Here is a 26,322-nt window from a genome sequence, read left to right on the forward strand (position 1 = left end):
CTTCCTCAAGCAAAAAGAGGGAGATTAGCAATAGATGTTAGCTCAGGGCCAATCTTTCTCACCAAAAAAGAAAAAAAAATTTAGGCATTCAGAGTCTACTTGCACTCAGCCCAGCCAGACAGGAAAGTGAGCTGGGGCTGTCTTTGTAGACAGGGCATTGGAGACACTCTCAGAGTGTGTAATAAAAGGCTGGATGATGGAGGTGGGGGGCCCACAGGGCTGGGGGCTGACCTCTCTGGGGCACTGTCCTGACCTGGAGGATCAATTAGGCCTTAGTGACCACTGCCTGGACTAAGGTTTTCCAGCTCACCAACCAGCACACACACATGTGCTTCACACATGTGTACATCACATATAGCTGTGCCTCACATGTCTCTCATATATCACGTGTCACAGAATATGAGGGGAGTGAATAATCCATTTCTTCCTCTCCCCCAGCCAGAGCACCCTAGGAGGCTCCAAATGGCTTGATGTTCAGTATCTGCAGGTACACACGTGTACACGCATGGCCACATGTGTCACGTCCCATGATCCATACCAGCCTGCTCCAAACTGTACCCTCTGGGGGAGCTAAGCAGAGGGGAGTGGGGCTCTGGGCAGGCCTGGGCTGGCTCCTAGAGGGCAGGGGGTGGCCTTTGGCTGGCAGCTGTTCCCAGGGGCCTCCTCCAGAGCCTCACTGGGCTGGAGGTCCGGGTAGGTGCAAGAAACATTGGCTGCCTCTGGCAGGCAGGTAAGTCTGTCCGGCCCAGTGGTTGTCTGCCCACACCCTCCCAGCTCCCTGTCCAGCCAGTCTGCCCCTTGCCCTAGATCCACAACACTCGAAGTGAGGTCAGGAGCCTCCAAAGGCAGGGGATCCTCGGGTTCCAGGTCTCGGAGGTGGAGGTGAAGGTTCCCCTTGGATGCACTAAAGTCAGAGTGGACAATGACTTCAGCCTCCACCTGGTTCCTGCAGGCTGGGGGAGGCTTCTTCCTCCCGTTGCCCTGGTCAGAGCAGAGAACACAAAGACAAGGTGACCATCACTGAGAGTGATCATCAGAAGAATGACCTATATACCGGGGGTGGAGAGATTGACCCCCCCCCCCGGCCCCAGAGTGTATATTACATGGGAGTTGTTGGTAAAGGAAGCACAGTGACTGTCCTACAAGAGATGATGATCAGACCCATGGGAAGGCAGGGAGAAGAGGAATACTACCCATTTGCCCTTGCCCAGGAGTTCCAGAAACACCAGATACAGTCAGGGCCTCAGTAAAGAGGAGGAAGGGCTGAACACACCCGGGCGGGGCCACCCTCAGGTCCATGGTATTCTGCTGTGACTCGCTTAGATCTAGGTAGAGGAGGGTCTGTCCCCAACCCAGGTGAAACAGGGATGCCTGCAAACTGGCCTGCCTTTCCCCACTCACCATTAGAGGGTCCAGGGGTCTCCCGGCTAGACTTCTATCCCCAGGGAAGTTGCCATCAGGGGTCTCTACTCCTGTAGTGAGTAGGGAACTCACTACTTGATGTGGACAAGCATGGGGACCCTTTTCTCCTTTCCTCCCAGGACACTGACCTTTATGGCATCGTACACCAGAGCCTGCAGCAACAGCGTCTGCCCAGTTCCAGCAGGGGGCAGCAGGGCCCGGGTCAGGGAGGGCATGGGGCCTGCCTGGGGCAGCTCACAGCCTGCCCAGGAACCTGCCCAGCTCGGCCCACCTGGCTGAGCCCAGGAGATCTGCACAGGGGAAAGAAGCAGGAGCGCTGAGACGTTGGCTGGGAGAAGGAAGCATGAGAGAGGGCAGTGGGTGGAGCCCCTCCACAGACTCTCAGCCTCGTTGCTTTCTCTCTCCCCAAGGCTGTGGGGAAGAGCACAGAATGAGCTGAGAGTTTGGGGGTGAATTTGAGGATGGAGAAGTCTTCCTGCAGAAAAGCCTAATACCAGATGCTCTGGAAATGCCCAGAGGCTTCCAAGCCAGGTAGGATCTCTGTCACCACAGAGGCAAGGAAAGAGCGAGGAAGGACTCAGGGGTTCGAGCAGGCTGGTCAGAAAAGGGCGGGATGGGTCACTACTGCCAGCATGGGGGGGCCTGACCTACGTGGGCCCACCTTATCAGGGTCCCGGTCCCACTTGGCCACAGCCAAGCTGACCAGCCTCTTTTCTCTGTATTGGGGAGGGCTGGGTCTCAGCAGTCTCCTGGGGTCCCAGGATGAGGAGGGATCTGGGTGTTCTGGCCACCCTGAGTCACCTGCAAACAGCCCATTGGGGGCCCTCCCCTCCTTCCGTGAGAACCAGGCTGATCTATTCTGCCAGAGATGGAGGCCCATCTGCTTCCCTGCCCTGCCAAGGCTTTCATGGAGGAGGGGGAGAGTGCCTTTTCTTCTGCAGCTGGCCTAGGGAAGGCGGGGGAGGGGAGAGGGGTTACTCTCACTGGGTCACACTTTGTCCTCTTGCGCCCCCTGGTGTCCCATTTGGGAATGAGCCTCAATGTGGGGCTGCTTGACCTACCCAAGCTCCAAGCTCACCTTTCTCTTGGAGTGACCCCGGCAGTCTGAAACGCCACCACCCATAAGGCTGTGCACTTCAGCTCTGTCCTCGATGTCTGAGGGTGGTGGGGACCAGTCTTGGGGACGAGGGTGTACAAGGGACTCCAGTTCATGGGCAGCTGGGGGACTAGGGGGGCCAAGGTGGGCTCGGGAGTACAGCGTGGGGTTCCCAGTGGTGGCCGTGGAGGACAGGCCAGGGAGGGCCTCCCTGGAAGGGAAGATGGGGGACAGGCACAGGGGTCAAAGAGTGAGGGATGGAGGCAGGACTGGGATCCAGGCCAGCCTATGTCCCTGGGCAGATTCCCGCTCACCCCTGGGCCTCAGTTTCCTGGTGTGTGCAATGAGTGAGAAACTCTGTTCAAAACAACCATGACTGCAGATGGCACCCTTCCTCCCTTGGCTCCAGACATCTGGAGAGTCGGGGGCCCTCTTTCCAAGATGCTGGCAGCTACAGAGGAAGCAGCAGAAAGCCTCTGCCCACCCTCCCTGAGAGGGGAGGTCGAGGGCTCCCCTAAACCCACCCCCAATCCCTTCATCCCAGAGTCCTAACTTTAATGGGGCTTCTGGGGATGCCTAGGGCAAGTCATGGCCACTTTCCTTGCTCTCTCATCTCTGCAGCCCTTCTGGAAATATCTCCTCTGCGGTCACACTGGCTCCTTTGCCCACCTGTGGGGGCTGCGGCGCAGACCAGCACACATGCAAGCCAGGAGGCAAAGGAGGCCAAGGCAGACACCCACAATGATGCCAGTGACTGAGTGCACGTCCAAGGAGTCTGGGGAGGGAGGGAGAGAGAGGGGACAGAACAGGTCAAGGACAAGAGAAGGCCCAGGGTTCATAGATCAAGACTTGTGGCTTCCTCAGGAGACCACTGGCCTGAGTCTCATCCTTTGAACACTTGAAATCTTCTGATGCAAGGAGAGGAGGGACCCACAGCCTCACAGGGACCACCACTACCTCTCTCTCCAACTGTCCTCTCCACTGGACATCTGGAAGTTGTGGTCCCTCCCCCTCAACCTGGCCTTTCAGTGAAACACATGTGTTGCCTGCCCACCAGGGCTGGTTTCACAAGTGTGCAACAAGTGTGGTCACACGGGGCCCATGCTTAGAAGGGCTCTGTGCTTGTTTTAACGCTCTGCGGTCACCATCTTGAAATTCTTCCTAATCTTTTAATAAGGGGTCTTGCATTTTCATTTCACACTAGGCCATGCAAATCACGTCATCGCTGGTCTGGTTGTGCAGCTCCACCTCATAAATCTCGTCACCTCTCCAAGCCAATCCTCCAATCAAAGCAATCCCCCAAAGCAAAAAGCCAGCATCCCATAAATTTGACCTCTTAACCGAACCACCACTGAACCACACCCATTTCCCCTTCATTTGTCCTCTCCCCACCAAACCAGAAGGGCAGCTGGCCAAAACAGTGAAATGTAGTCATGCCCAGCGGCACAGCCTTGGAAGAGATGACTTTAAGGTTAGAAGTCAACCCCAGGGGCCTCTGGGGACCTTGGGCTGCCCCAGGATGGCCCCCACTCCTCCCTTCCTGCCCTTGTACCTGAGAGCTTCTCTTGGAGGGTGATCACATCCTGCAGGCCAGAGAAGGGCCCTGGCCCCACCTCTGTGCGTGCCCCCATCTTGAAGAAGTACCTAGTGTCACTCTCGAGCCCGTGTACTTCAGCACTGAAGATGTTCCCTGAGGGGTGAGGAGGCAGGGAGAGCAGGGTTGGTGGATGGGGTGGGGGTGGGATGCAAGGATAGTCTGGGAAGTAGGACTGAGAAAGTCTGCTCCTCCTAAGGACAAATCTTAGCATCACTCTCACTACTAACTCAGCCACTGGAGAGGGTGGGAAGGCGGGAGAGGGTAGGTAAGCTCTTGCTCAGATGCCCTGGGGTGGGAGCTCTCACCCTCCGTGGTGAGCAGGGTCCACTGGTGCTCAGGCTGCGTGTGGTTGTTGCTGTACAGGATCAGATACTCCACGATCTCGCCGTTGGGCTCCGTGGGAGGGCACCAGTGCAGCCGCACGGTGGACGGCGTCAGAGGGCTCAGGCGCAGGTCAGATGGGGGTGTCGACGGCCCTGGGGTGCAGGGGAGGAGATGGGGAGAGGCAGGGTCACTGAGAGCCCAGCTCTGGGGCAGCTGGGGGACAGGCATGAGGACATGGCCTCCCTTCTTCCTCCTTCACTGGAGCAAACCACAAAGCAAAATGAGGTCTGATCCCTAAATGGGGGATTTCTGGAACACAGTTGGGAAAGAGGGCTTCATCCCCATCCCTCCCCTTCTGGAAACTCCTCTCCACTCCTTGGAGCAGAGCTTCTTACTTCCACACCCAAACGCCTCCCAGGGTTGAGGAGATTGTCTGGTGTTCTGGGGACCTGGGGGCAGAGCTCAAAATTTTTAGGAAGGCTTACAGTTTATTTTATACTCTCCTACTAAGTTTGCCATCTATTCCACGGTAAAGCTTAATACAAAAATAGTGTTTAAACATATTTATCATTTAAGGTGCCCATCTCTCCTTCCACCCCAAACCTTCAAGTCAACTTGGCCAATGCCCTGAGCAGCCTTTGCCTGTGTCTGCCCCCAGCACAGGGCCTACAGGGTCACAGGAACCCCAGTGTGAGAAGGACCATCTTAGAAGACTTTGTTTTGTTTTTAGAGAAGCAGCTGAATCTGAGGCGGGGCAGGGGGAGCAAATGAGGAAGGGAGAGAAGGAGGGACACGTGGCGGCTGGTGAGTTGAGAAGGGACAGAGATTTGGGGGCTCAGGTCTTCAAGGCCCGACAGAGGGGGGGATGGGGACCCAGGGCTCTAAGGTGGAACAGAGCCACAGCACCACAGGCTGCCAGAACCCTCTCTGACACTCAGTGACTCTCAGCTTCTCAGGTTCCAGTGTCCCCACCTGCAAAAGGAGAAAACATCCCCCCTCTGCAGTATGGTCGGTTGTGCTGCGGATGCAATGTCACGAAGTCTCTTTTGAGAAAAGAGCAAGTCTCCCTCAACTCCATATGCAGTTTAAGACCATCATGACTGAGGTCATGGGTGGGTGGGAAACAATTTGTAAGCAGTTTTTTAAAAAGCAAATTCGTGAGAGTGGAGGGCCTCCACACCCCACCCACACACATGTTCCTATTTCAGATCCTGGGACAAAGGTCTTCTGTCGATGGGATGATCTTAGGGCCGGCAGGACCGAGGAGCCTCTGCTGTAAGAATAAAAGTTCATTTGTCTTGGAATGCCATTTCTAGAGGGTTCCAGAGTCACAGACTTGCCGAGTGAATGGTGCCATCCTCTCTTTTTACAGATGAGGACACGGAGGCCCTGGGTGGGGAAGGGACCTTCCCACGTCTCCCTGTGTGTCAGGGGCAGGATGGCGATCTGAATGCAGAATCCAGGATGCCTGCCTCCCTGACCTGGCCCCTCTTCACCAGCCCAGAGAGGTCTTGGCACAGCCTTTAAAAGAAGCTGCTCCTCTAAATCATATGTTATTACGTTTATGAGTAAATGGTTAAGACCAGCACAGGACTGGCCTGTGTAAATACAAAGGGAATGACAGACACTTATGGGGTTCTGAGGGAGGTTTTAGAAAAGAGGGCTGCTGGGGCAAGAAGGAGTTGGGTAAAAGACGGGTTGGTGGCCAGAGGGCTGAGGGGCCACTCACGGTCAGGCAGGGTGGAGCGCTCTACCACGGAGCCAAAAGGCCCATCCATGTCCACGCCGTGGGACTGTATGGCAAACTCGTATTTGGTGAATGGCTTCAGCCCGCCAATGAGGATGTCTTCTCCAGAGCTGCCGAGGCAAGAAATGTGACTAGTGCTCTGAAGCACACCCTCCTAGCTGGGCAGGCCCCTCCAAATCTACTCCCCTACCCCTAGCCACAGCCTCAGGCTCTGCCCTGGGAAGGGAATCTGTTCCCTGCATGGGGGCCACTGACACCATCCAGAGGACCCACAGAGGGGTCTGGATGTACGTTGCTCCCAGGGTATCGTGTCCAATCTCCAAGCCAGGCCTCCTCCTCTAGGAAACCTTCCTGGATTAATCCAAGCCATTCTCCACCCAAGGAACCATCTCTGATACACCTTTTCCTTGACTTCCTGTCTCCCAGTCCAACTGGGGGCCCTCTCAGGACAACAGCTGGGCTGTCTCCTCCCCATCATATTTGGAGCCCTCTGAGGTTGCACAAGTAGGTCAGTCTGTCCTGCATCACGTTCCCCAGGGTTGAGTACAAGGCTCTGTTGTGAGTGAATGGTATGGGATGGAGTCCCCTTTTCCATCTGTCACAACAGGTCATCAGACCCCAATCTAACAGGTGAGCCATGAAACGTTCCTGAACCCCCAGGGTCCCTCTCCTCCTCCTCATCTGCTGCCTTCTTCCCCCTTTTCTGCTCTTCCTCCCCCTCACAGCGTTAGCCCCTCTTCCCACCTGGTGTAATAGGTGACCAGAGAGGCATTCCTGAGCCCCCAGGGGCTGAAGCGCACAGTGTAGTTGACAATCTTGACTGTTGTGAAGTCTGGCTTTTTCCACCGAAGCCAAATGGATGTGGAGCTGTTTGATTCTGCGTGGACGTGGGCAGGAGGCAGCGGCGGCCCCCTCTGGATGGGCAGGTCTGGAAGGTGAAAACTAGAGTGTGGGAAGGGAGGGAGGGTGCTCATCCCTAAATATGTATAGTGGTTTACAGTGCCCAGGCACTTCCTTTTACCCTTTCTCTTTTGATCTTGAGCTGGGTAGCATCATGCTTACTTTACAAATGAGGAAACTGAGGCTCCCAAGAATTTAAGTGATTTTTGCCAAGGTCATACATGTAGCAGACTGCGGAACACTAGTATGTAAGAATATCATAAAAAGAGGCAGCAAATCAGGGCAATTAAGAGCACAGATTCCGGGGCCAGGCTGCCTTGGTTCAAATTCCAGCTCTGCTACTTACTAGCTGTGTGACCATGGAGAAGATACTTAACCTCTCTTTGCCTCCATTCCCCATTCTGTCAGTGGGGCTGATAATAGTGCCTATCGCATAGAGTTGTTAGGAGAATTAAATTAGTTAACATTTGTAAAGTATATAAAAAAGTGTCCGGCATATTGTTGTGGATTGACTGTGTGTGTCCCCCCAAGATCATATGTTGAAATTTGAACATATGGTGGAGCCCTCATGAATGGGATTAGTGCCTGGTTTTGTCCATTCAGGCTGCTATGACAAAGTACCATACACAGGGTGGCTTATAAACAAAAAATGTATTTCTCACAGTTCTGGAGGCTGGAGGCTGAGATCAGGGTGCCAGCACAGTCAAGTTCTGGCGAGGGCCCTCCTCCGACTTGCAGACTGCCCATTTCTCAATGTACGGTCAAGCGGTGGAGAGCAGAGAGAGAAAGCAAGCTCTCTCAATCCTATAAGGGCACTAATCCCATTAATGAGGGCTCCACCCTCATGACCTCATCTAATCCTAATGACCTCCTAATACATCACATTGGAGGGTAGGGTTTCAACATATGAATTTCAGGGGGACACACACTTTCAGTCCATACCAGTGCCCTTAAAGAAGAGACCCCAGAGAGCGCTCCAGCCCTCCTTCTGCCACTTGGGGACACAGTGACAAGATGGCCTATGGTCTATGAACCAGGAAGGGGCTCTCACCAGACACTAACTCTGGGGGCACTGTGATCTTGTGTTTCCCAGCCTCCAGAACTGTGAGAAATGAATGTTGGCTGTTTAAGCCTCCGAGTCTATGGTATTTTTGTTACAGCTGCCTGAACTGAGACATATATAGTAAGTACTATAGGATGATAAGTGTTTATTACAGAAACATTAAATAAAATAAACTCCGTGAGAACAGGTACCTCATTTGTGTTTTCATCACTAAATTCCCAGAACAGAGCTGGCATGTAGTAGACATTCAGTAAAAGATTTGCTGGAGGAACACACTAGAGTTAGAACCCAGGTTCCTTGGCTCCTAGTTGAGTGCTCCTTCCACTAAACCACATGACTGAAAATCAGCCTGGAAAGTTAGGGGTGAGGAAGTGTCATGATGGGCAACTGAGGCATCCAGCACAGGGCCAGGAGGCAATGGACTGCAGTGGGAAGACTTCTGCTGGCAGCCAGGAGGCCTGGTTCTGGTCTAGGCTCCGTGTGACCTTGGACGAGTCCGATTACCTCTCAGCCTCAGTTTCCTGGTGGGCCACATAGGGATAGTCTCCCGGCCTAGAGTGGAGGGATAATCTGATAGACAGTGTGATACAGGTGGATGTGTTTTAAAAATTGTTTAAAGGTTAAACTTGGGGTCAGGAGTCACTGATCAACCATGAGGTTTCTCTCTGTCCAGTGCTTTCAAATTAGCACTGCTCACGCACAACGAAAATACAGTAGCAGGCCTAAAGACAGTGCACAAACTGGAGCTTCTTTCTATGACAGAGGCTGTCTGGAGCTAGAAGAGGACCCCTGAGCCTAGGAGAATGGGTTTGGGGGTGGCTGAGGCTACCAGATGGCCTGACCATCAGGGCCGACTCAGAGGAAAGGGAAAGGAAGCCACACATAGACCCCTCGACTGAGCCCCCTCACCTGGCGTGGGAGCCTTCTCCGTTTTGCCCTTCCACACTGCTGCATAGCCGTCCTCATGTTTGTTGAATGCCACAAGCTTCACCTCGTACAGCTGGCCAGGGACTAGGGAAGGTCATGGGAGTCACTCACTGGCTAGAGGGATCTCTGAGGTCACTCTCTCATCCCCAGAGAGAATTCTAGCTCCAACTCCCGCGTCCAGCTTGTCCAGTCCCCCAACGAAGCTCCCCCAGCCCACCTCACCTAGCTGGGTCAGCTCATACTGCTTCACCTTCTTCTTGAGCCGGACAGGCCCCACATCCCAAGCCTGGTCTCCACGGCCCCCTGGGGGGCTCTCACCGTTGGCCTCTTCCTCGGCCCCCACCTCCCGCCAGTACAGTTTGTAGCCAGAGATCTGGGCGGGGTGAGGGGGTGGCTGCCACGACACGACCAGGGACTCCATCCTTGCCCGTACCTTCAACTCTGCAGGGGCAAAAGGGACTGGGGACAGAAGAGCGGGATGGGAAGGAGAAAGAGAATGGGGACCATGGAGGAAGAGGCCAGGGATGGGAGAAGGGGAAGAGGCGAGAGGAAGCAAAAAGCAGGAAGATGGCATTGAGTGAGAACCTTGCCAGCCTTCTCCCAGTGCATCACCCCTCAGCCACCATCCTAAGTGCCAGGCCTGGGTGGGGCCTAGAGGTGAACTCACTAGTCTACAAGCCCAGAGTGCTGAGAATGTAGGGATGTCTCCTGGGCATTTGCAAAGAGGTTAGCAAGGAGCACTGTGGGGCGGGGTTGACAGTACCTGGCACAGGGTAGGGGCCTATGATTCTCCTGAAGGAATGGATGCATGGATACTGGCAGGCAGGGGGGTAACAGGGGATGCTGAGGCCGGGAAGGAGGGATGGAACCATTGGAGTGAGGAGCCCTTCTTGGAGCTCAAGAGTGAAGAGGGCTTACTCTCTGTCAGTTCTGAGCACTTTGTACGTGTATTTTAACTTTATTCTCAGAACCCTAACAAATAACGAAAATACTATTACCTCTATTTTATAGACAAGAATACCGAGGCTCAGAGAAGTTAGATAACTTGCCCAAAGTCACAGAGATAGTATGTGCACCAGGTTCTGTCTGCATTTAATCACTCTGCTATTGGGCCTCTCAACAAAACCAACAACAATCATAACTATGGAGGCAGCTACCATTTAACAAGTTCTTATTATGTACTAAACATCTTGTTTATAACGCCTTAGTAATCCTCATGCCAACGCCTCGCAGTAATGAAGACTTAGAGGTGTGAATGGTTTGTCCAAGCTCACATAGTGGCAGAAGGGTGAGCCCAGGTGCATCTGCAAGGCCACCCCTTCACCTCTACACCCCTCGCCCCTCACCTGTCAAGCAGGGGGAGCCGTGGAAGGACTCTGATGGAGGACGTGGTTGGGTCTGGGTTCCGAGAGCACACATACACCCACACAGTCATGTATACCGCCCTGTCCTGTCCCCTCCAACCCCGTACCGTGGCTCTGGTTGTGCATACTGGGCGTCCTGTGCTGCATCCACTGGGAGGGGGCCCCATAGCCAGCCCCTGTGCCAGCCGAAATCCGCACTCGATACACCTTGTTGGGCTGAAGCGAGTTCAGTGTAAGCTGTGTCTCATTCCCTGGCACCTCGGTGAAGAAAATCTGATCTGCTGGGACAGAAAAGACTGGCTGCTGGATGGCCACCTGAGGACCACGACCCTTAAACTCCCCTACACCAAATCTGCCACCTCAGATCCTGATTCCTCAGTGCCCATCAGAGCCTGAGGCCCTCTCAGCACTGACCCCTCGGTGTCTGGACAGACTCCATGGCTCCTGGGGTGACTCCTGGGCCTCCAACCCTGGCTGACACAGGCCATCAGCCTCGTCTCAGAGTGGGGAGAATCATGGCATGCTCTCCCCACTTACCCATAAGCTGTCCGTGACCACCCCCACATACACCAGGGCGCAGGCACAAGGCGTTGGCTATGGAGACACGAGGCACTGCCCACCTTCCAGAGCCCTTCCTCACCCTTCCCTCCCTCCTCACCCTCACCCTGGCCCCCAGGCCACTTGCCTTCTAACCCTTTATCCTTCTTAGACACCCTTCCCTAGATTACCAACACCTGCCCTAACATGCCTTCCCCAGTGCGCCATTTTACCCAGTCCCACAAGCACAGCCTCTACCTCCCTATCCCTCATCTGCTTTTGAGCTGGAAGCCACCCCAGGGATGGCACAGGCTCACTGCCTCATTTCACAGATAAGGACACTGAGGAAGGGACTCACTGTGGAAGGATCACACACCGTGGCTGCAGAGGAGGTGGGGCTATCGCCCAGGCCTCCCTCTGTCTTGAGCTGGCCCTCTTCACCTTCCCTTTTCATCCCTGACACCCCTCCCCCTAGTCCACACTCTCTTTTCCAGGTTCACCTTTCCCTGCTCCACTGGGCTGCCTAATTTCCTCAGACTCCCCACCCCACTCTGCTCAGGACCCCAGCTGCTCTGACCCACCCTTCATGTGGACAGTTCCCCAGCAGGTGGAGCCCACACCCTGCCCCCACTCACCTTCCCTTCCCAAACTGTACTCTATCTTGTACTTCACCACCTGCCCATTGCTCAGGCTGGGAGGCAGGGGCAGCCACGCCACCCTGATGTCCGAGGGGTTGGGGCTGGACAGGGAGAGCTGGGGTGCTGCGCTGGGGACTGAGACAGAAGAACATCAGCGTGAGCTCTGCTCCACCGACGTGGAAGGTGAGGCCCAGGAGCGGTCAGAGACTTGCCCAGGTCACACGGCAAGTCAGAAGTAGGCCCAGGATCTGAGGGAGGAAAGGGAGCCTCTCAGGGGAGCCCCAAGCTGGAGATGATGAGGGGACATCCCTCCTACCCTGAAAAAGGTTTGGGGCACAATCTTCCACATCCTGTGGGTCAATGTCACTGGCCCCTGCCTGACTGGATGGTACAGTTTTTGGAGAGAAGGGCCATAAGATTTAGGGAATCATGAGACCTGGGCTCAAGTCCCTGCTGTACTACTGACCTTGGGCAAGTCACTCTCATTTTCTGGGCCTCAGTTTTCCCAACTGTAAGTTGGGGAGAAGAACCCTTGTCCACTCCCTTATTGGGCACAAAAGATGACACAAGGCAGGTAAAAGTGCCTTAGCTTACGCTGGTAAAGAGAAGTATGCAACCACCCCCAGGGAATTCTCTGGGTCCCAAGGTGCCCATTGCAGGTTCAGAGGCCCTACCATCATCCGGCGTGTGGACCAGCGCCGGGGTGGAGGTGCGGCTGGCCCCCAGCTGGGAGTAGGCCACCACGTAGAACTCATAATCAGTGTTGGGTTCCAGGTCCCGAACCTGGAGCTCTGTGGTGTCATTGTTCACTGCAAACTGGTATTCCACGTTGTCCATGCCTGGGGCAGTGACACAGGGGACAAAGAGACTGTCACAGGGCCACCCCCAGGGGGCAACTAGCTAGAGGCTGACCAGGGAGCCCTCATATTGTTCCAGTCTCTGGAATAGTCTATTTATAACTAAATCATCCCAGATCATCTGAGTTGGAGAGTATAAACTCTCTTGGCTTCTAGCCCCACTGTATTAATTCCTCCATTGGTTAGGAAGTTCTTTTTAGCGTCTAAGTGAAGTGACTCCTGCTGCAGTTATGAGCTGGCTTCAGGAATGCCCAGGCATCTTCCCCGGGAGGAGAAGCACCCTCTCTCTCCTCTCATAACCAACTACCGGCTGAGAGGGAAATGTGCCACACTCCACCCCTCTCACCAGTCCTAACCCCCATCTACGCGGGTCTCTCCTGAGGACTCCCACCTCATCCCATCTTAACCCCAAAGGTACCCACCAGGCAAACTTTCAGTCATCCAACATGTAGCCCCCTCACGGCGCCCCCACGTGGGCCTTTACTGGGACATCTCGAGCCCCCAGCAGACGTACCCCGTGCCTTCTGGTAGTGCAGGGAGAAGCCGATGATCTGCTCGCTGTGCAGCTCTGGCCGCTCCCAGGCCACCAGCACCGCGGAGCTGCTCAGCGGCGTGGCCGTGACCCGGGTGGGGGCGCTGGGCAGCCCCTCGCGCACCACCACGGCCAGCGGTGCTGCGGCGCACGCCGTGCCCGCGCCATTCTCGGCCACGCACTGGTAGTAGCCGGCGTCCTGCAGGCCAATCTGCGTGATGACCAGGCTGCCGCCGCCGCCCTGCACCTTGACGCGCCCGTTGGGCCGCAGCGGCGCCCCGTCGTGCAGCCAGCGCAGCACGGGCCGCGGCTCTCCGGACGCGCGGCACACGAAGCGCGCCGTGCTGGCCCGCGTCCGCGACAGCGCCTCGGGCGCCTGCGAGATGGCAGGGGCCGCTGGGGGCGGGGAGGGGGACGCTGACCGCGCGCCCCCGCCACCAGGGGCCCTCCCCCGCCCCTAAACGCCCTGACGTCCTGACGGACTCCCGCATCCCCTCCCCTCACTCTACTCTCTCCCTGACTCACCCCTCCCCCCAAACAGTGCGTCGGAGCTCCACCTCTTCTCCCGCAGTCACCCCAGTCCCACACTGACATTCTCTTCCTCTCCCCAGTGGTCCCCAGGCCTTCTCGGCCTTCCCCCAAATACCCTCGCTCTTCCTGGATCTAACCCCAGTCCCTCATTGACCACCTCCTCTTCCCCTACCCTCCAGTGTCTCCCACACCTATCAGATTGAGCCCCCTCCACAGTTAGGGCAGCCCTGAGCACCCCTGCCCCCAGTTTTCTTAGAACCACCCAGGCCACTCCACTATCTCCCCCAAGACCCTCAGTCTCACCCTTCCCTCCCTTACCTAGGTCCCCCCAGACCACCCCCTACCCCTCAATCACCCGAGCCAAGTCCTAGTCATCCCTCTCTTCTCTCTAATTCAACTCTCCCCACCCCGTCCACCAAACTTTCTGCCACTTCTCCTCAATTACATAGTCTCTCCCCTCCAGTGCGCCCCCCCAATGTAGGACTCCTCCCCACGAGCTCGACCCCCCAGCGCTATCCTTTTTACATCCTCCAGGATCACCCGCTCAATTTCCTCTAACACACTGCCCACTTCCCCTCTCCCTGTTCTTCCCTTAGCTCCAGCTAACCAGCTCCGATCAGGTCGTCCCAACACCCACTCCTGGGGCCTCCGCCCCGCCTCTCCCGTCACCCCGCCTCACCCAGCACGCGGAGCTCCGCGGCGGCGGTGGCGAAGTCGCGCGTGCGGGGCTTGTTGGCGCGGCAGACATAGACGCCAGAGTGCCGGGGCTGCGCGCTGGCGATTAGTAGGTTGGTACGGCCCAAGACGATGACATCCGTGGAGATGGGCTTCCCGTCTGGGGAAGGAGAGGGAGAGCGCTGGAGGGGGTCACTGAGGACGCCCCTCCTTCCACTCTCCTGACCCAGGGGCCCCTCTACACCCGGGTTAAGACCACACAACAGTCCCTGGTTCTGTCAGTTCCTCCACGTGCTAGACCAGTGACTCTCTCTGAGCCCACCTGCCTCTGTCTGTAAAATGGGGAGATAGTCCCTAGCTGGAAGGGCTGCTATGAGGGTGGAACGAACAAGGTTTGTGAGAACGCCTGGCACAATGCAGGCACATATAGGTGCTCAGTCCACTAGCCAGTTATTACCATTACCATTATTATTAACTTCATTTCTCTCAAGAAGGACACACTCCTCTCGTATGGTCTTAGCCCAGTACCATGATGACGATATGGCTGGTGAGGTCTGACCAGAACCAAAATTTTGAATATGTGCTGAGACATGTTATCTTGATGTGAAATGAAAACCATTTTAAAAGCCCTTGCCTTATGGATGTGAACAGAAAACCCAGAGAAGAAATGCAAATGACTAAGAAACACACAAAGAGAGCGTTCAACTTCACGTAATCAAAGAAATGCATATCAAATCACAGATGTTAATTTTTCACCTATCAAATTGGGCATGTTTTTAAAAATAGTAAGTTGCAATGCTGGAGAAAGGGTACATGTTGATAGGACTATACAGGGGCCCCACCTAGACCTCGAAGCCAGGGAGTCCACTTGTGGTCACCTGTCCTGCGGAGATGTGAACAGGGCCAATCACCGGAATGCTAACTGTAATAGTGGACAACTGGGATGGACTTGAAAATTCAACAGTAGGAATTGGCAGATTACATTCAAATGAGGGAATATCATATAGTCATTAAAATTATCGTCTGAAAAAGTTTTAAAGATGGGGAAATGCTTACGATATACTGTTGAATGAAAATAGAACTTGGAACTGTAAACAGAGCATGCTCTCAATTTTGGGGAAAAATGTACATGTGCATTAAAAAATCTGGAAGAAAATACACTCATATGTTAACAATTTTAATCTCTGAGTGGTGGGATGTTTTCTGTTCTTGCTTTTCCCTAGTTTTCTACCATGAACACGTACAACTTTTGCAATCAGAAAACAAAGCAAAGCAAAAAGCCATGCCCTTTCCCTGTCTTAGTGGAGTAAGTTCTTACAAAAAGAACAGTGCCCGGGGGCAGGAATTAAGTTCTTTCCCAGCCTTTCTCTTTCCAGTCTCTGCCCAGGAGTGCTATTAGCTAAGTTTCTCCAAGTAAGTTGCTGGAACCACAGGTGTCAGGATCCTCTGGGACAGCAATTCTGAAATCCTCACTGTGCACACGAATCACAGAATTGCAGGGGACCTTGTTAAGATGCAGAGGCCTAGGGCAGGCCCTGGATTCTGCATTTCTAACTAGGTCCAGGAGGTAGGTCCAAAGACCACACTTTCAGTAGCAAGGACCTAGGGCATTTGTTAAGCATTAAGATTCCTGGGGCGTAACTCTCTAGGTGTGAAGGGAGGGAGTCTTCAGGTTAAACAAGCTCCCGGGGTCATTCTGATACAGGGTCAGGATTTGAGAAATATTGACTAAAACTACCAGGCAACACCACAGGCTTACCTCAATAACAGGAGGGGCCTGCTGGCCCCAGGATCCCCCTAACTGGGCAAGTGTCACAAGTCCAATGAGGTCGTTCAGGTCAGGGAGGCGCAAAGATACCAGCACTGTTCTATCTCATCAGCTTGGCGGGGGGTGCATGGTTGTTTGGTTTATTATTTTCCTTTAAACTCTATGTATTCATTATATACTCTTGAATATAAGATATAAACTTACAAAAAAGGAGGCAGTGTAGGGTAATAGACTGAGCCAGGGTAAAGAGAGCTGAGTTTGAGACTGACTTCTGCTATCAACTTGGGACAAGTCACTCCTAATAGATAAATGGAAACAAAAACAATCCTTGTTTTTCTTCCATACAGGACTGTAGGGAGTGATGCACTGGAAAGAGAACAGGCTCCAAAGTTCGGGTCCTGGCTTTCCACCTGCCTCCCTGAGCCGCAGTTTCCTCATCTGCCCACTGGGAATAATAGTCTTGGCCTCTACCCTCCTCAAAGGGCTCTTGGAGGCTCCAGCAGGAGAATGGGTGTGAGTGCTCAGGAGACTGCAAGGTGACATTCGGCCCAGTGCTCTCGTTACCCTTATAGCATCTCCTGTAATGCAGTCCCACTTGGCACTTATCACTTGCTCCTGATACCATCAAGCCTGTCTTCATGGGTGTGTGTTTGGTCTCCCTCAGCCAGACTGTGAGTTCCAAGGGCAGAGTCCCTGGCTCTCTCATCTGGGTATTTTATTCACTGTGTCCAGCAGGAAGCCAGCCACACAAGGGCAGCAGCACCCGGGGTGGACCAAGAGGTGGCTTTGTACTTAGACCGCAGGGGGGTCCTAGTTCTCCTTGACTCGCTGGCTGTGTGGCACCTTTCCAGCTCTCATACACTCACTTGCAACACAGTTGTGGAAATAAGTAAGGTGGAGAACCTAGCCCAGTGCCCACCCTAAGAAGGTCTCAACGACGATTTCGTGAGTGGCAGACTCAAAGTGTCTCATAAAGGAAACGTGCTACTCAGATTGATGATTAAGTTTGTCCAGGTTCTCCCTCCCACACTCAGCCATGGGAGAGGAGTTCCCGCCATACCAAAGGTCGGTGACCATGGAGTGGTCACGCTTATAGCTCCCTGACCTGGGGACATGTGAGATGCCACACCCCTCCTTTCCCATGCCCTCTGGTCCCCTCCTTCCACTTACCCTGTCGGACCCAGGACACGAAAGGGGTGGGGTCAGCCGAGGCCACACATTCCATCACCACACTCTGGCCAGACACCACGGTGGTGTTCTCGGGGGCTGCCACAATGACCACGTCCTGTCCCCTGGTGGATGCCAGGGACTCTGGAGAGAGAGCAGGCCAGCAGGCAGCCTTATCATTAGGCATCTTCACATGCAGTACACAGTCACCTGGTGAGGCAGGTGGGGCAGGGAGCGGCCAGGGTTCCATCTGATACGTGGAGTAAGCAGCCGCATGGTTCAGCAGAGCTGACTGGAACTCAGAGCTCTTTCTCTTGGATCAGGAGAGGAAAAACCTGGCCTCGGACACACCACCCCCCGTCTTCCCTGCCAAATCAAACCCACCCGCCAGACAGAGGACCGTCAGGGTCATGGGTAGTCTTGGAGTCTGGACTTGGAGTCAACAGTCATAGTTTCTAGTTCTGGCACTGTCATTAATGTGCTGTGTGACCTTAGGTAAATCCCTTCTCCAAAGGGCTTCAAGTTCCTGTGTGGAATAGGCACGAGGCGGGCTCCAGTTTCTGCCAGCTTGGCAGCTCCCTGAGCACAGATTTCCTGCGACATTCTCAGTGTGACCCTGGCCCCCTGGGTCAGCATGGTGAATACCTGATCTGTCCAGCAGGTGGAGGCAGAGACCCTGAGCACAGAAGGGAGAGCCGCTCAGGAGCTAAATTAAGCCTCAGAGGACGGAGGGTGGGAGGGAAGGGTGGGGAGAGGAGGGCAGGGATGGGAAGAGATGTTCAGAGGGGCAGGGGTGGGGGGAGATGCCATGGCAAAGGGAGGCAAGTGAGAGGCGCATGGGGGAGGCCTGAAGTAAGATCTGTGGGGCACCTGCTAGGTGCCAGGCACTTTCCGCTCTTAATCTCAGCTATTCGCACGACCTCCCTGCGCTGGACATTTGATAATGAGCCCAGGGTCACACAGATGGAGAGTAGATAAGCCAGGATTCAGACCAGGCCTTTCCGACCCCAAAGCCTGTGCCCTTCCTTCTGCATCTCATTGGGGCAGGAGCCTCTGAGAGAAATGGAGAGGACAGGAGCACCAGACCTCAGAGAGCCAGATTCCCTGTGCACAGCAAGCAGCAAGGGGCGAAGCACAGCCCTCAGGGCACACAGAGGGGTGGGAACCAGGGCTTCAGGGCACTGACACCCTCCTCAGATGCCTCACCTCCCCACCCCTGTCCCCAGTCCTGGATGCTAATCCAACCCAAGGGAACACACAGCCTCCGCAGGAAGGGAACCTGACCGGGAGGGAGTCTTGGTTTCCAGCCCTGGCTCCTTCTCTGACTTGCTAGGTGGCACTGCCTTCCTTGGGCTTCATTGCCTCACTTCTCTGATGGGACTAATACCCTGTCACCTATTTGAAGGCAGGGCTTGGACCTCCTGAGGCCCTCCAAGCTCTGAGGTGGCAGACTCCAGAAACCCCCAGGTGTTCCCACCCAGCCAGACTCCTTACCTCTCCCGGCCACGCTGAGTAAGGCCTCCTGGCTGAAGCGCTGGCGGGCTGAGTTGGTGGCGACACAGCGGTAGGAGCCTGCGTCACTCTCCTGAACGTCCAGGATCTGGAGGACCCCGTTGGGAAGAGTAATGAGCCTTGGGAAAGGGGAGAGGGCACCTGTGAGGTGGGCAGGAGCTCCGCAGGGAGGGTGTCGTGCCCAAGCTGGCCCGCTCCAGCCTGAAATACCTACAGCATCTCACTTTCAAGCTTCACTCACTGTTTTAAAAATGCAAATTAAAACCATAAGATACCATTTTCACCTATCCCACTGGCAAAGGTGAAAAGGTTTAATAACACCCTATGTGGATGAGGGGATGGGGGCAAGGCACTCCTGTCTTGTCGGTGGCCCTGCCAATCAATACACCCTCTTTCAAGGGCAAGCTGGTGACATCTTAAAATCAAACCTGCCCGTGTCTTTTCACCCAGCAATGCCACTTGGAGAACTCTACCCCACAGATATTCTCATGCATGTACACAAATGTATGCTTAATGATGTTCACTCCAGCACTGACTGTAATAGCAAAAGGCTAGAAACAATCCCAGTCCATCTGCAGGCAAGAACTAGCTAACTCGGCGTGGCTACGTGCATACGATGGAATGCTAGGCAGCTGTTAAAAAGGAGGCAGCTCCATGTGTGCTGATGTAGGACGATCTCCAAAATGTGTACAGTGCGGAACAGTGTGTGTGGGGGACATGCACACTTTTATGCTTGCACTGAATGTCCCTGGTAATGGTGGTTGTCTCTGGGGAGGGGACCTGGGATCCTGGGAGCTGACAGTGGGAGAAGGCTTGCTTTTTATTAGACAGGCTTCTACACAGTTTGAATTTGTTTACCCCTGCCTGTATTACTTCCTCTGCCCCATGAGGAAATCCATTTTATTCACACTATCTCATCTGACTCTCGAGAAACAAGCCCAAGAGATAGAAGGGATCACATCTTCATTTTATTGGTGACAAAACTAAGGCTCGGAGGGAGGGTATTTTCCCGGGGCCTCACAGCTGGAGCAGAGTTAAAACTTGAACCCAGGTCTTCTGGTGCCAAATCCCATGTTCTTCCCACTTGCCTGTCTCAGCAGCCATTAGACAGCCGAGAACACCACTGAGAGGGATGTGGTCCCCAGCAAGCCCCAGTCAACACACACATTACTGAGGAGGGGCAGGATGGATGAGGGTGGTGTTCTCTGCCCTCTTGGTGAGAGGGTTGGAAATCAGCTCAGGTTAGAAAGGCTCAGAGACCTTGCTTGAGAGACAACACAGTCTGGGGCAGGGAAGTGTCCTTGGGGGCCGGGGTGGTGGGGAGCCAAGTGGGCTCTGGCCCAAGCAGGGGGTCAGCGGGTCCTCCTGAATCCTCCAACTGTGGTCCCTGCAGGGTCAGCTCCAGGTTGACAGTCTAGTTTCTCAACAGAGAAAACAGTGCTGGCCCCAGGATGTAGGCTGGGCCAAGGTCAGAGAGGGATAGGGCAGCTGTGCACTTGATGAAGATCCTTTGGCTCATGGGAACTGGGGTATGAGAAAATCTAAACACAGGAGAGGACTAGCTCAAGGGTGTTGGAGAGAATTCAGGCCTCAGGCCTGGGAACCTGCTGTTGGCCAAAGACTTAGAGAAAAAACGTAAACTTGCATCACTCCTCCCTCACCCCACAGGCAAAAGCACATCGGCCCCAGCACCCCACTCTCAGCTCCAACAGCTCCTGTGTCAGTGCCGGGGCCCGTGGGGGAGAAGCGACAAGGAGCAAAGGGTGCTGGAGGGGAACTCCTGGGCCAGGCCCCAGCGTACTGCCATGGAAAATCTGATGGGAAAGGACAAGCGGGACCCATCTGGGAAACAAGGCCCCCATCCCCATCCAGGTCTCCTCCACCTCCTGTACTCTGCACCCAAACCCCTGCCCCCTCCTCCAGTCTAGCTAGCTGACTATGCCTGCAGGGTTCCCGCCAGGAGCTGCCCACACTTCCTAACCCCAAAGGTTCTGTGTCTTTCCAGGGAAACTGTTCTAGGTGCCAAGAGCCAATACCTCCTTTGACAAGTCACATTTCCTTAATTATGTGTGTTGAAGGAAGGCAGGCAGGAAGGAGGGAAGGAGGGAAGGAAGGCAGGAAGGGAGGAAAGAATGGAGACCTTTCCTTGGATGTGGTGCTTTTGCTGCAGCCAACAAAAGCGAGATGGAACCACTTTTGGTGTTCATCTAAAATCTTTTCTGTTTTGTTAAAATGTGTTTTTAGAGGCTCTGTCCTTAGAACGATGTCCAAGATATATTGGTTAGTGGAAAAAAAAAGTCACAAAACAATGTTTATGAAGCAATTCTATTTTTGGAAAGTAGATAAATGATATGTTAGGATATGCGCAGAAAAAGCCAAGGGTGGTAAAGCTCACGTCATTCGCGGAGGTTTTCTCTGGGAGTGGAGTTACGGGCACTCTTAATTCGTTGTGTTTAAAAAAAATTTTTTTTGCAGTGAATATTTATTTGGAAATATAAAACTTTTAAAATTTTAAATTGAAAGAAGCATGTGTCCTTGTACACTTTCTTTTGTGACGCCGGGCTGTAATGGAGAAGCAGCTGTGGCAATGTGGAGAGAAATGGGTCCAACATATGTGATTTCAGCAAGTGATAATCCCATGTCTGGGCCTCAGGTTTCTCATCTGAAAAATGGGTTAAATAATTCCTGTCCTGCCTACTTCACAACCCTTACCCTTTTAATGTGTTAGAAGCCCACATTAGATAATGGATATAAACACTATTTATGAATCACAAACTCTAAATACATGTTTACAATGGTATAAACTGTACACATATTTAAAGACTGGGAAGGAACACTCAAAAGAGTAATAGCTGTCTGTGTTCAGTTGGTAGGTGACTTTTTTTCCCTTTAAGTTGGTATATTTCATCATTTTAAAATTAATTCAAGTTTCAAATAAAACAAAATAGAATCATAGAGTGAAAAGCAACCTCTACCCAAAAGGAAGGGATCATTCTTTCTCCAAGCCTGAGCTCGAGCCTTCTGCTCCCACCCCAAAAGGCCACTTGGACCCAGGGATCCAAGAACGCAGAAGAAATGACACAGCTGCTCTGAATTTGCTGAGGGCCAAGGAGCACCCACCCTAAGCCCTTCAGAGATCCACCCAGGGAAAAGGGACACCAGCCGAGGGTCACATGAGGTTGACAGGCATGATGGATACCAGGAGATGGGTAGGGCAGAAGACTGGAGGAGGGAGCCTACGGTATTTAAGTCCATTCGCGCCATGTTTTTATAGTGTGAGTGAATGGTGATAACAAAATGATTTCAAGTGGATCCAGACACACATTTTTTATTCCAGTGGTTATGTATTCATTTTTATGGCTACCTTCTATTTATGGTAAGTGTTGCTGGTTTTCCATTTTGCTGCCCTAAGATAAGATTCCTTTTCAGTACATGTTAAAGTTACAAAAGAGAACGTTGATTTAAGGAAATGTATTAAGTAAGTGATTGTATAAATGGTTTAGGAATGGCCAAAATTAGGAACGGGGTTTGTGAATGCCTGGGACTTGGGGAATATTGCTCTCATTGATTACAGGTTCTCATGGAAGAAAAATGATCCCCTATCACTAGAAATTAGCATAAGTACCAGGGAATTGCCTCAATGTCTAGTCTTCACCATCAGTTCCAAAAATATGTACATATACCGTGAGAGAGTGTGTTTATTAACTGCACATGTGCACAGCCTACACCCAGGCATATGGTCTCCTTCCAACCACTGGGCTGAGTTTATGAATAGCATATTTGCACATGTACTATATCTGGGCACGTGTAAAAATACATACCTTGGGCAGAATCAAGTTGCTGTTTGAGACATTTCTTTATTCCTCCCACACAATGTGCTGGGACATGTGAGCCTGGCTTATTTATAGATGAGGATCACTTTTCAGAGGACCCGGGGCAAACACTCCAAGAACTCAAGAACTGGCAGCTCCAGCCTCTTGGGAGAGGACTGTGGCTTCATGGAATGATGCCTGAACTAGCTGTTGGGAGGTGAGGTCTGAACTCACCTTTTGCTGAGAAACTTTGGGGAAGTAACTTCTCTGCTAAGTCACAGCTGGACCACCTGATCTCTAAGCCCATCTACAGCAGGAACTTCTACAGAGCCTGTAGCTTCCCCACCCCAACCACCAAATCATAAGAGGCTTATGTGTCATCCACACTGGGGCTCCAGTGTCCGACACTCTGGGCACTAGCTGTGTGACCTGGGGTGAGTTACTTCTGTCTCTGATCCTCAGTTCCCTCATTTAACAATCCAGATAATATCTGCCACAACCATACGTACAGATTGGGAAGGATGCTCCTCATGTGTTAAGTGAAAAAAAGTAAAAGTTGCAATATAATCCCATTTTTGTTTTGAGAAAAAGATGATTGAACAAAAAACCTAGTAGGTACAATATAATCCAAATTTTTAAAGGAAATATTTATAAACACATAGGGGGAAAAATCCAGAGGATAGACATCAGAACTAACAGTGGTTTTACATGGGTGAAAGGATGATGAGTAACTTTTGCTTCTTTTTTGTTTCTATGAATTTGGAAAATGGATCGACTAGGAATATAAACTAAAAGTAAATGGAGGAAAACATGAAAAATAAGAAACACCTACCTTGAAGGATAATGTGAAGGATTAAGTGAGAAAACATAGCTCTCATTAAGCGGTGCCTGTCGTGACCTCAATGCAGGCAGATTTTTCTGCTCTCTCCCACTCTCTCTGGGGGCTGCCAAGTGGGTTCTCACTTGGTTCTCACCAGCCACTTCCAGGGAGCACCCCTCGAACAGTGGTGAGAGGCCCCGCAGTTAGGAAGGCAGAGAACTTAAACTGTCAGTGCTGGAAAGGCTGGGTCAGCATCCTGAAGGCCCGCTCCCTGGAACGCTCGTCCATGGGATGCTCACAGGGCTGCTGCAAGAGCGGCTCTGGGCAAGGGAGTCCAGGAAGCCCTTGGTTAAACAAGTCTAACAGGCATTCAGTACAGGACTCATCAGGGCCTTGGCAACTCCAAGAGGGAGAGCTATAGGCAGTTTCCTGATCTTATTCAATCACAGAATACTTTTTTCAAGGACCATCTTTAGGACTAATGTTCTGCAAAGAACACACTTTGGGAAACCATGATCTGATCCAACTCTTTCATTTCCCCCCCCCCTTTAATTTTATAGATGGGGAGAATGAAGCTGAGTGAGGAGCAACTTGCTGAGGACCAATGGGGCAAACCAAAAGTTAGCCAAAGTCCACAGGGTCCCTTATGTCTTGACCTTTCATCCTTCTTCCCTCACGACTGTTGCAGGGATGTGTCCTGTGGCTTTTCCACCCAGAAGTCTCTCCTACACCTTCACCCCTACCTAGACGTGGGCAGAAGTCAGAGGAGCTGGGACAACTGAACACACTCAAGATGGGTTAGTCCCAGGGCAGGGAGATGTGGAAACCAGCATTTCAGAACCTCACCTCCACCAGGAGGGAAGGAGAGAGCGAGCCGGTAACTCAGCTAGAGAGACACAGGGAGAGGATTGTAGGGTGGCTGGGAAAGGCCTCTGGAGTCGCATTTCCAAGATGTGAGAATCCACGGGGTGACAACCAAGCCACGAGACCAATTCAGAGACCATAAACGCAAAAGAGCCTTGCCCCATCTGGTCGTGCGGTGTGCACATCTGAGCCACCCAGGAGGCCACCGTGGGGATCAAGTCCTGAGTGGAGCTGCGGCTTCTCTTCCACCCGACAAATGCTCCCCTGGGATTGTTCCGCCTACCCGCTGCCTTTATGGGGAGAGAAGAGGGTGAAGCAGGAAGGACCTCCACACCCCATCTATCAGATGCTGCACCTCACTGGATGGAACTGACAGAGGAAGAGAAGTTACGCATGGAGGGTAGGAACTCCAGAGGATCTCTGCAAAGAGAAAACCTGAGCCAACAACGAACGTTCTGCCGATGCCTCGCCAGGTGGCCTTGGGTAAAACATAGCTCCTTTCTGGACCGCAGTTGCCTTCGCAATAAAGCAAGGGGTTGGACTAGATATGCTCTGAAGGACTCTATCACTACTCCCTACTCAAGCTCCACAGCTCGGTGGGTGGCTTTCCTCCCAAGGAGCAAAATCTTGCCCAACTTCTCTTTAGGACCAGAAATGAGCTGAGAGCCAGGTGGTGGTTGGCTCCTAGTCAATTTGGGCAAACGGGGCCACCCTGACTGTAAGAATCCCAGCTCCTGAGCACATCCCAGAGCCCTCTCTGGCCTGCCCACTGGGAGCCGCTCCCCACACCCCTACAGGCCACTCACCGAGGCTCCTCAGGCACTGTCACCTGGTCCTTCTCCCAAGTAATGACGGGTGCTGGCAGCCCTTCAATGTGACACTCAAATCGAGCTGTGCCGTTCTCCTCCACCGTCTGAGACTCCGGGTGCAGAGAGAAGCCTGCGAGTGCTGGGGATGAGGACAGTAAGACAGGGGCAGGGACACGAGAGAGAGAGGCCACAGCGAGCAGAGACAGTGAAACACACACACGGACACATGGACAAAGAAACACAGGGTAATAGAAATACGAGCAAATTCAGACCAACAGAGACACAGTAGAGAGGCAGCCGGAGGGTAAGAAGTGGTGATCGTTGGTCAGATGCTGCAGGCAGGGTGAATTCCAATGTCCCCCTGCCTGACATCACCTTGATGGTCCGACTACAGGGAGATGCACATTTCTTCTGGCCTGAAAATTATTTCATGGTGGTCTGTGCCTCCTGAGAGCCCCCTGGGGGTGGGCTGGAGCATGGGTCATGAAGCCACACACTCCACCTGCTGTGAGGGTGGGGGGCTCCCTGAGGAGGCACCTTTGTGCCCCTGACCCTCTCTGGCAGGCTTCCTGGAGGAGAGCACAACTCTAGACTCTCAAACTCAAAGGGAAAGAAAAGGAGGAGGAACAGAGGAGTGGAGAAGAACAGGGACTACTGAGCAGTGAGGCAGACAATACCAGGAAGGGACTCGCTGAGCAGGACGGGAGGCAGGGAAAGGGGAGTGGGCTCAAGAGATAAGCCTTTGTGCAAGCACCTAACTGCAGATCCCACTTCCCACACCCAAGGTCTCGTGGGTCTCAGCTCAGCCCCCAGTTGCTGGCACTTACTGGCAAGCTTGACCACCGCAGCCTGGCTGGCCACCACTCCTAGGGGGCCATGGGCCAGGCAGGAATAGCTGCCCTCGATGACTTCAGAGGCCCCAGGGGCTGCCTCATCACTGCCAGCGGGTGATAGCGGCTGGGACAGCCACAGGGAGCCATTGGGCAGCAGGCGAAGGTAGTCATACTCTGGCAGGACACCTCCATCCTTGCTCCACGTGACGCTGGTGGGGGGTCCGGCAGCGGCAGAACCCAGACTACAGTCCAGCAGCACGGCCTGCTCTGGGCCCAGGATCACCTGCAGTGGCCCTGCTCCACAGCTCAGCTCCACAGTCATCTCCGGGGGCAACGGCAGCTCCCCTGTGTAGAGGAGGGGGCACCAGGGCCATCAGTGTGTGTCCTCCCACCTCCCACCGACCCAAGCAACTGAGTCACCCAACCAGCGGCTGCGGCAAATCACGGAGAAAGTGGACTCATGGAAACACCTATGTCTGGATCCAGGCTCTGCCCCTTACTGTGATCTCGGGCAAACCACTGCACTT

The 26,322-nt window shown here is 53.4% G+C and overlaps 1 protein-coding gene across 2 annotated transcripts; it reads right to left on the minus strand.

The window, feature by feature from the left end:
• On the minus strand, positions 1-26,119 carry IGDCC4 (immunoglobulin superfamily DCC subclass member 4). Of its 2 annotated transcripts, XM_046654168.1 has the most exons (19): positions 25,790-26,119; positions 24,960-25,092; positions 18,640-18,776; positions 17,149-17,289; positions 14,215-14,370; positions 12,987-13,400; positions 12,290-12,454; positions 11,613-11,750; positions 10,548-10,718; positions 9,299-9,535; positions 9,059-9,160; positions 6,931-7,114; positions 6,169-6,296; positions 4,421-4,591; positions 4,071-4,208; positions 3,188-3,293; positions 2,501-2,729; positions 1,551-1,712; positions 1-981 (listed from the first exon to the last, which is right to left on the minus strand). In XM_046654168.1, the coding sequence occupies exons 1-19, from the start codon at positions 26,115-26,117 to the stop codon at positions 571-573; spliced, it is 3,651 nt and encodes a 1,216-aa protein (XP_046510124.1). In that variant the 5' UTR covers positions 26,118-26,119; the 3' UTR covers positions 1-570. The 2 variants fall into 2 exon arrangements, 1 of the variants encoding a protein (XP_046510124.1); XR_006887564.1 differs by lacking the exons at positions 1-981; positions 1,551-1,712 and having other exon boundaries at positions 2,708-2,729; positions 4,071-4,195; positions 24,960-25,101.
• Positions 26,120-26,322: the final 203 nt, after the last annotated feature.

Source organism: Equus quagga, chromosome 2, assembly GCF_021613505.1.
Source record: "Equus quagga isolate Etosha38 chromosome 2, UCLA_HA_Equagga_1.0, whole genome shotgun sequence".
Taxonomy (NCBI): domain Eukaryota; kingdom Metazoa; phylum Chordata; class Mammalia; order Perissodactyla; family Equidae; genus Equus; species Equus quagga.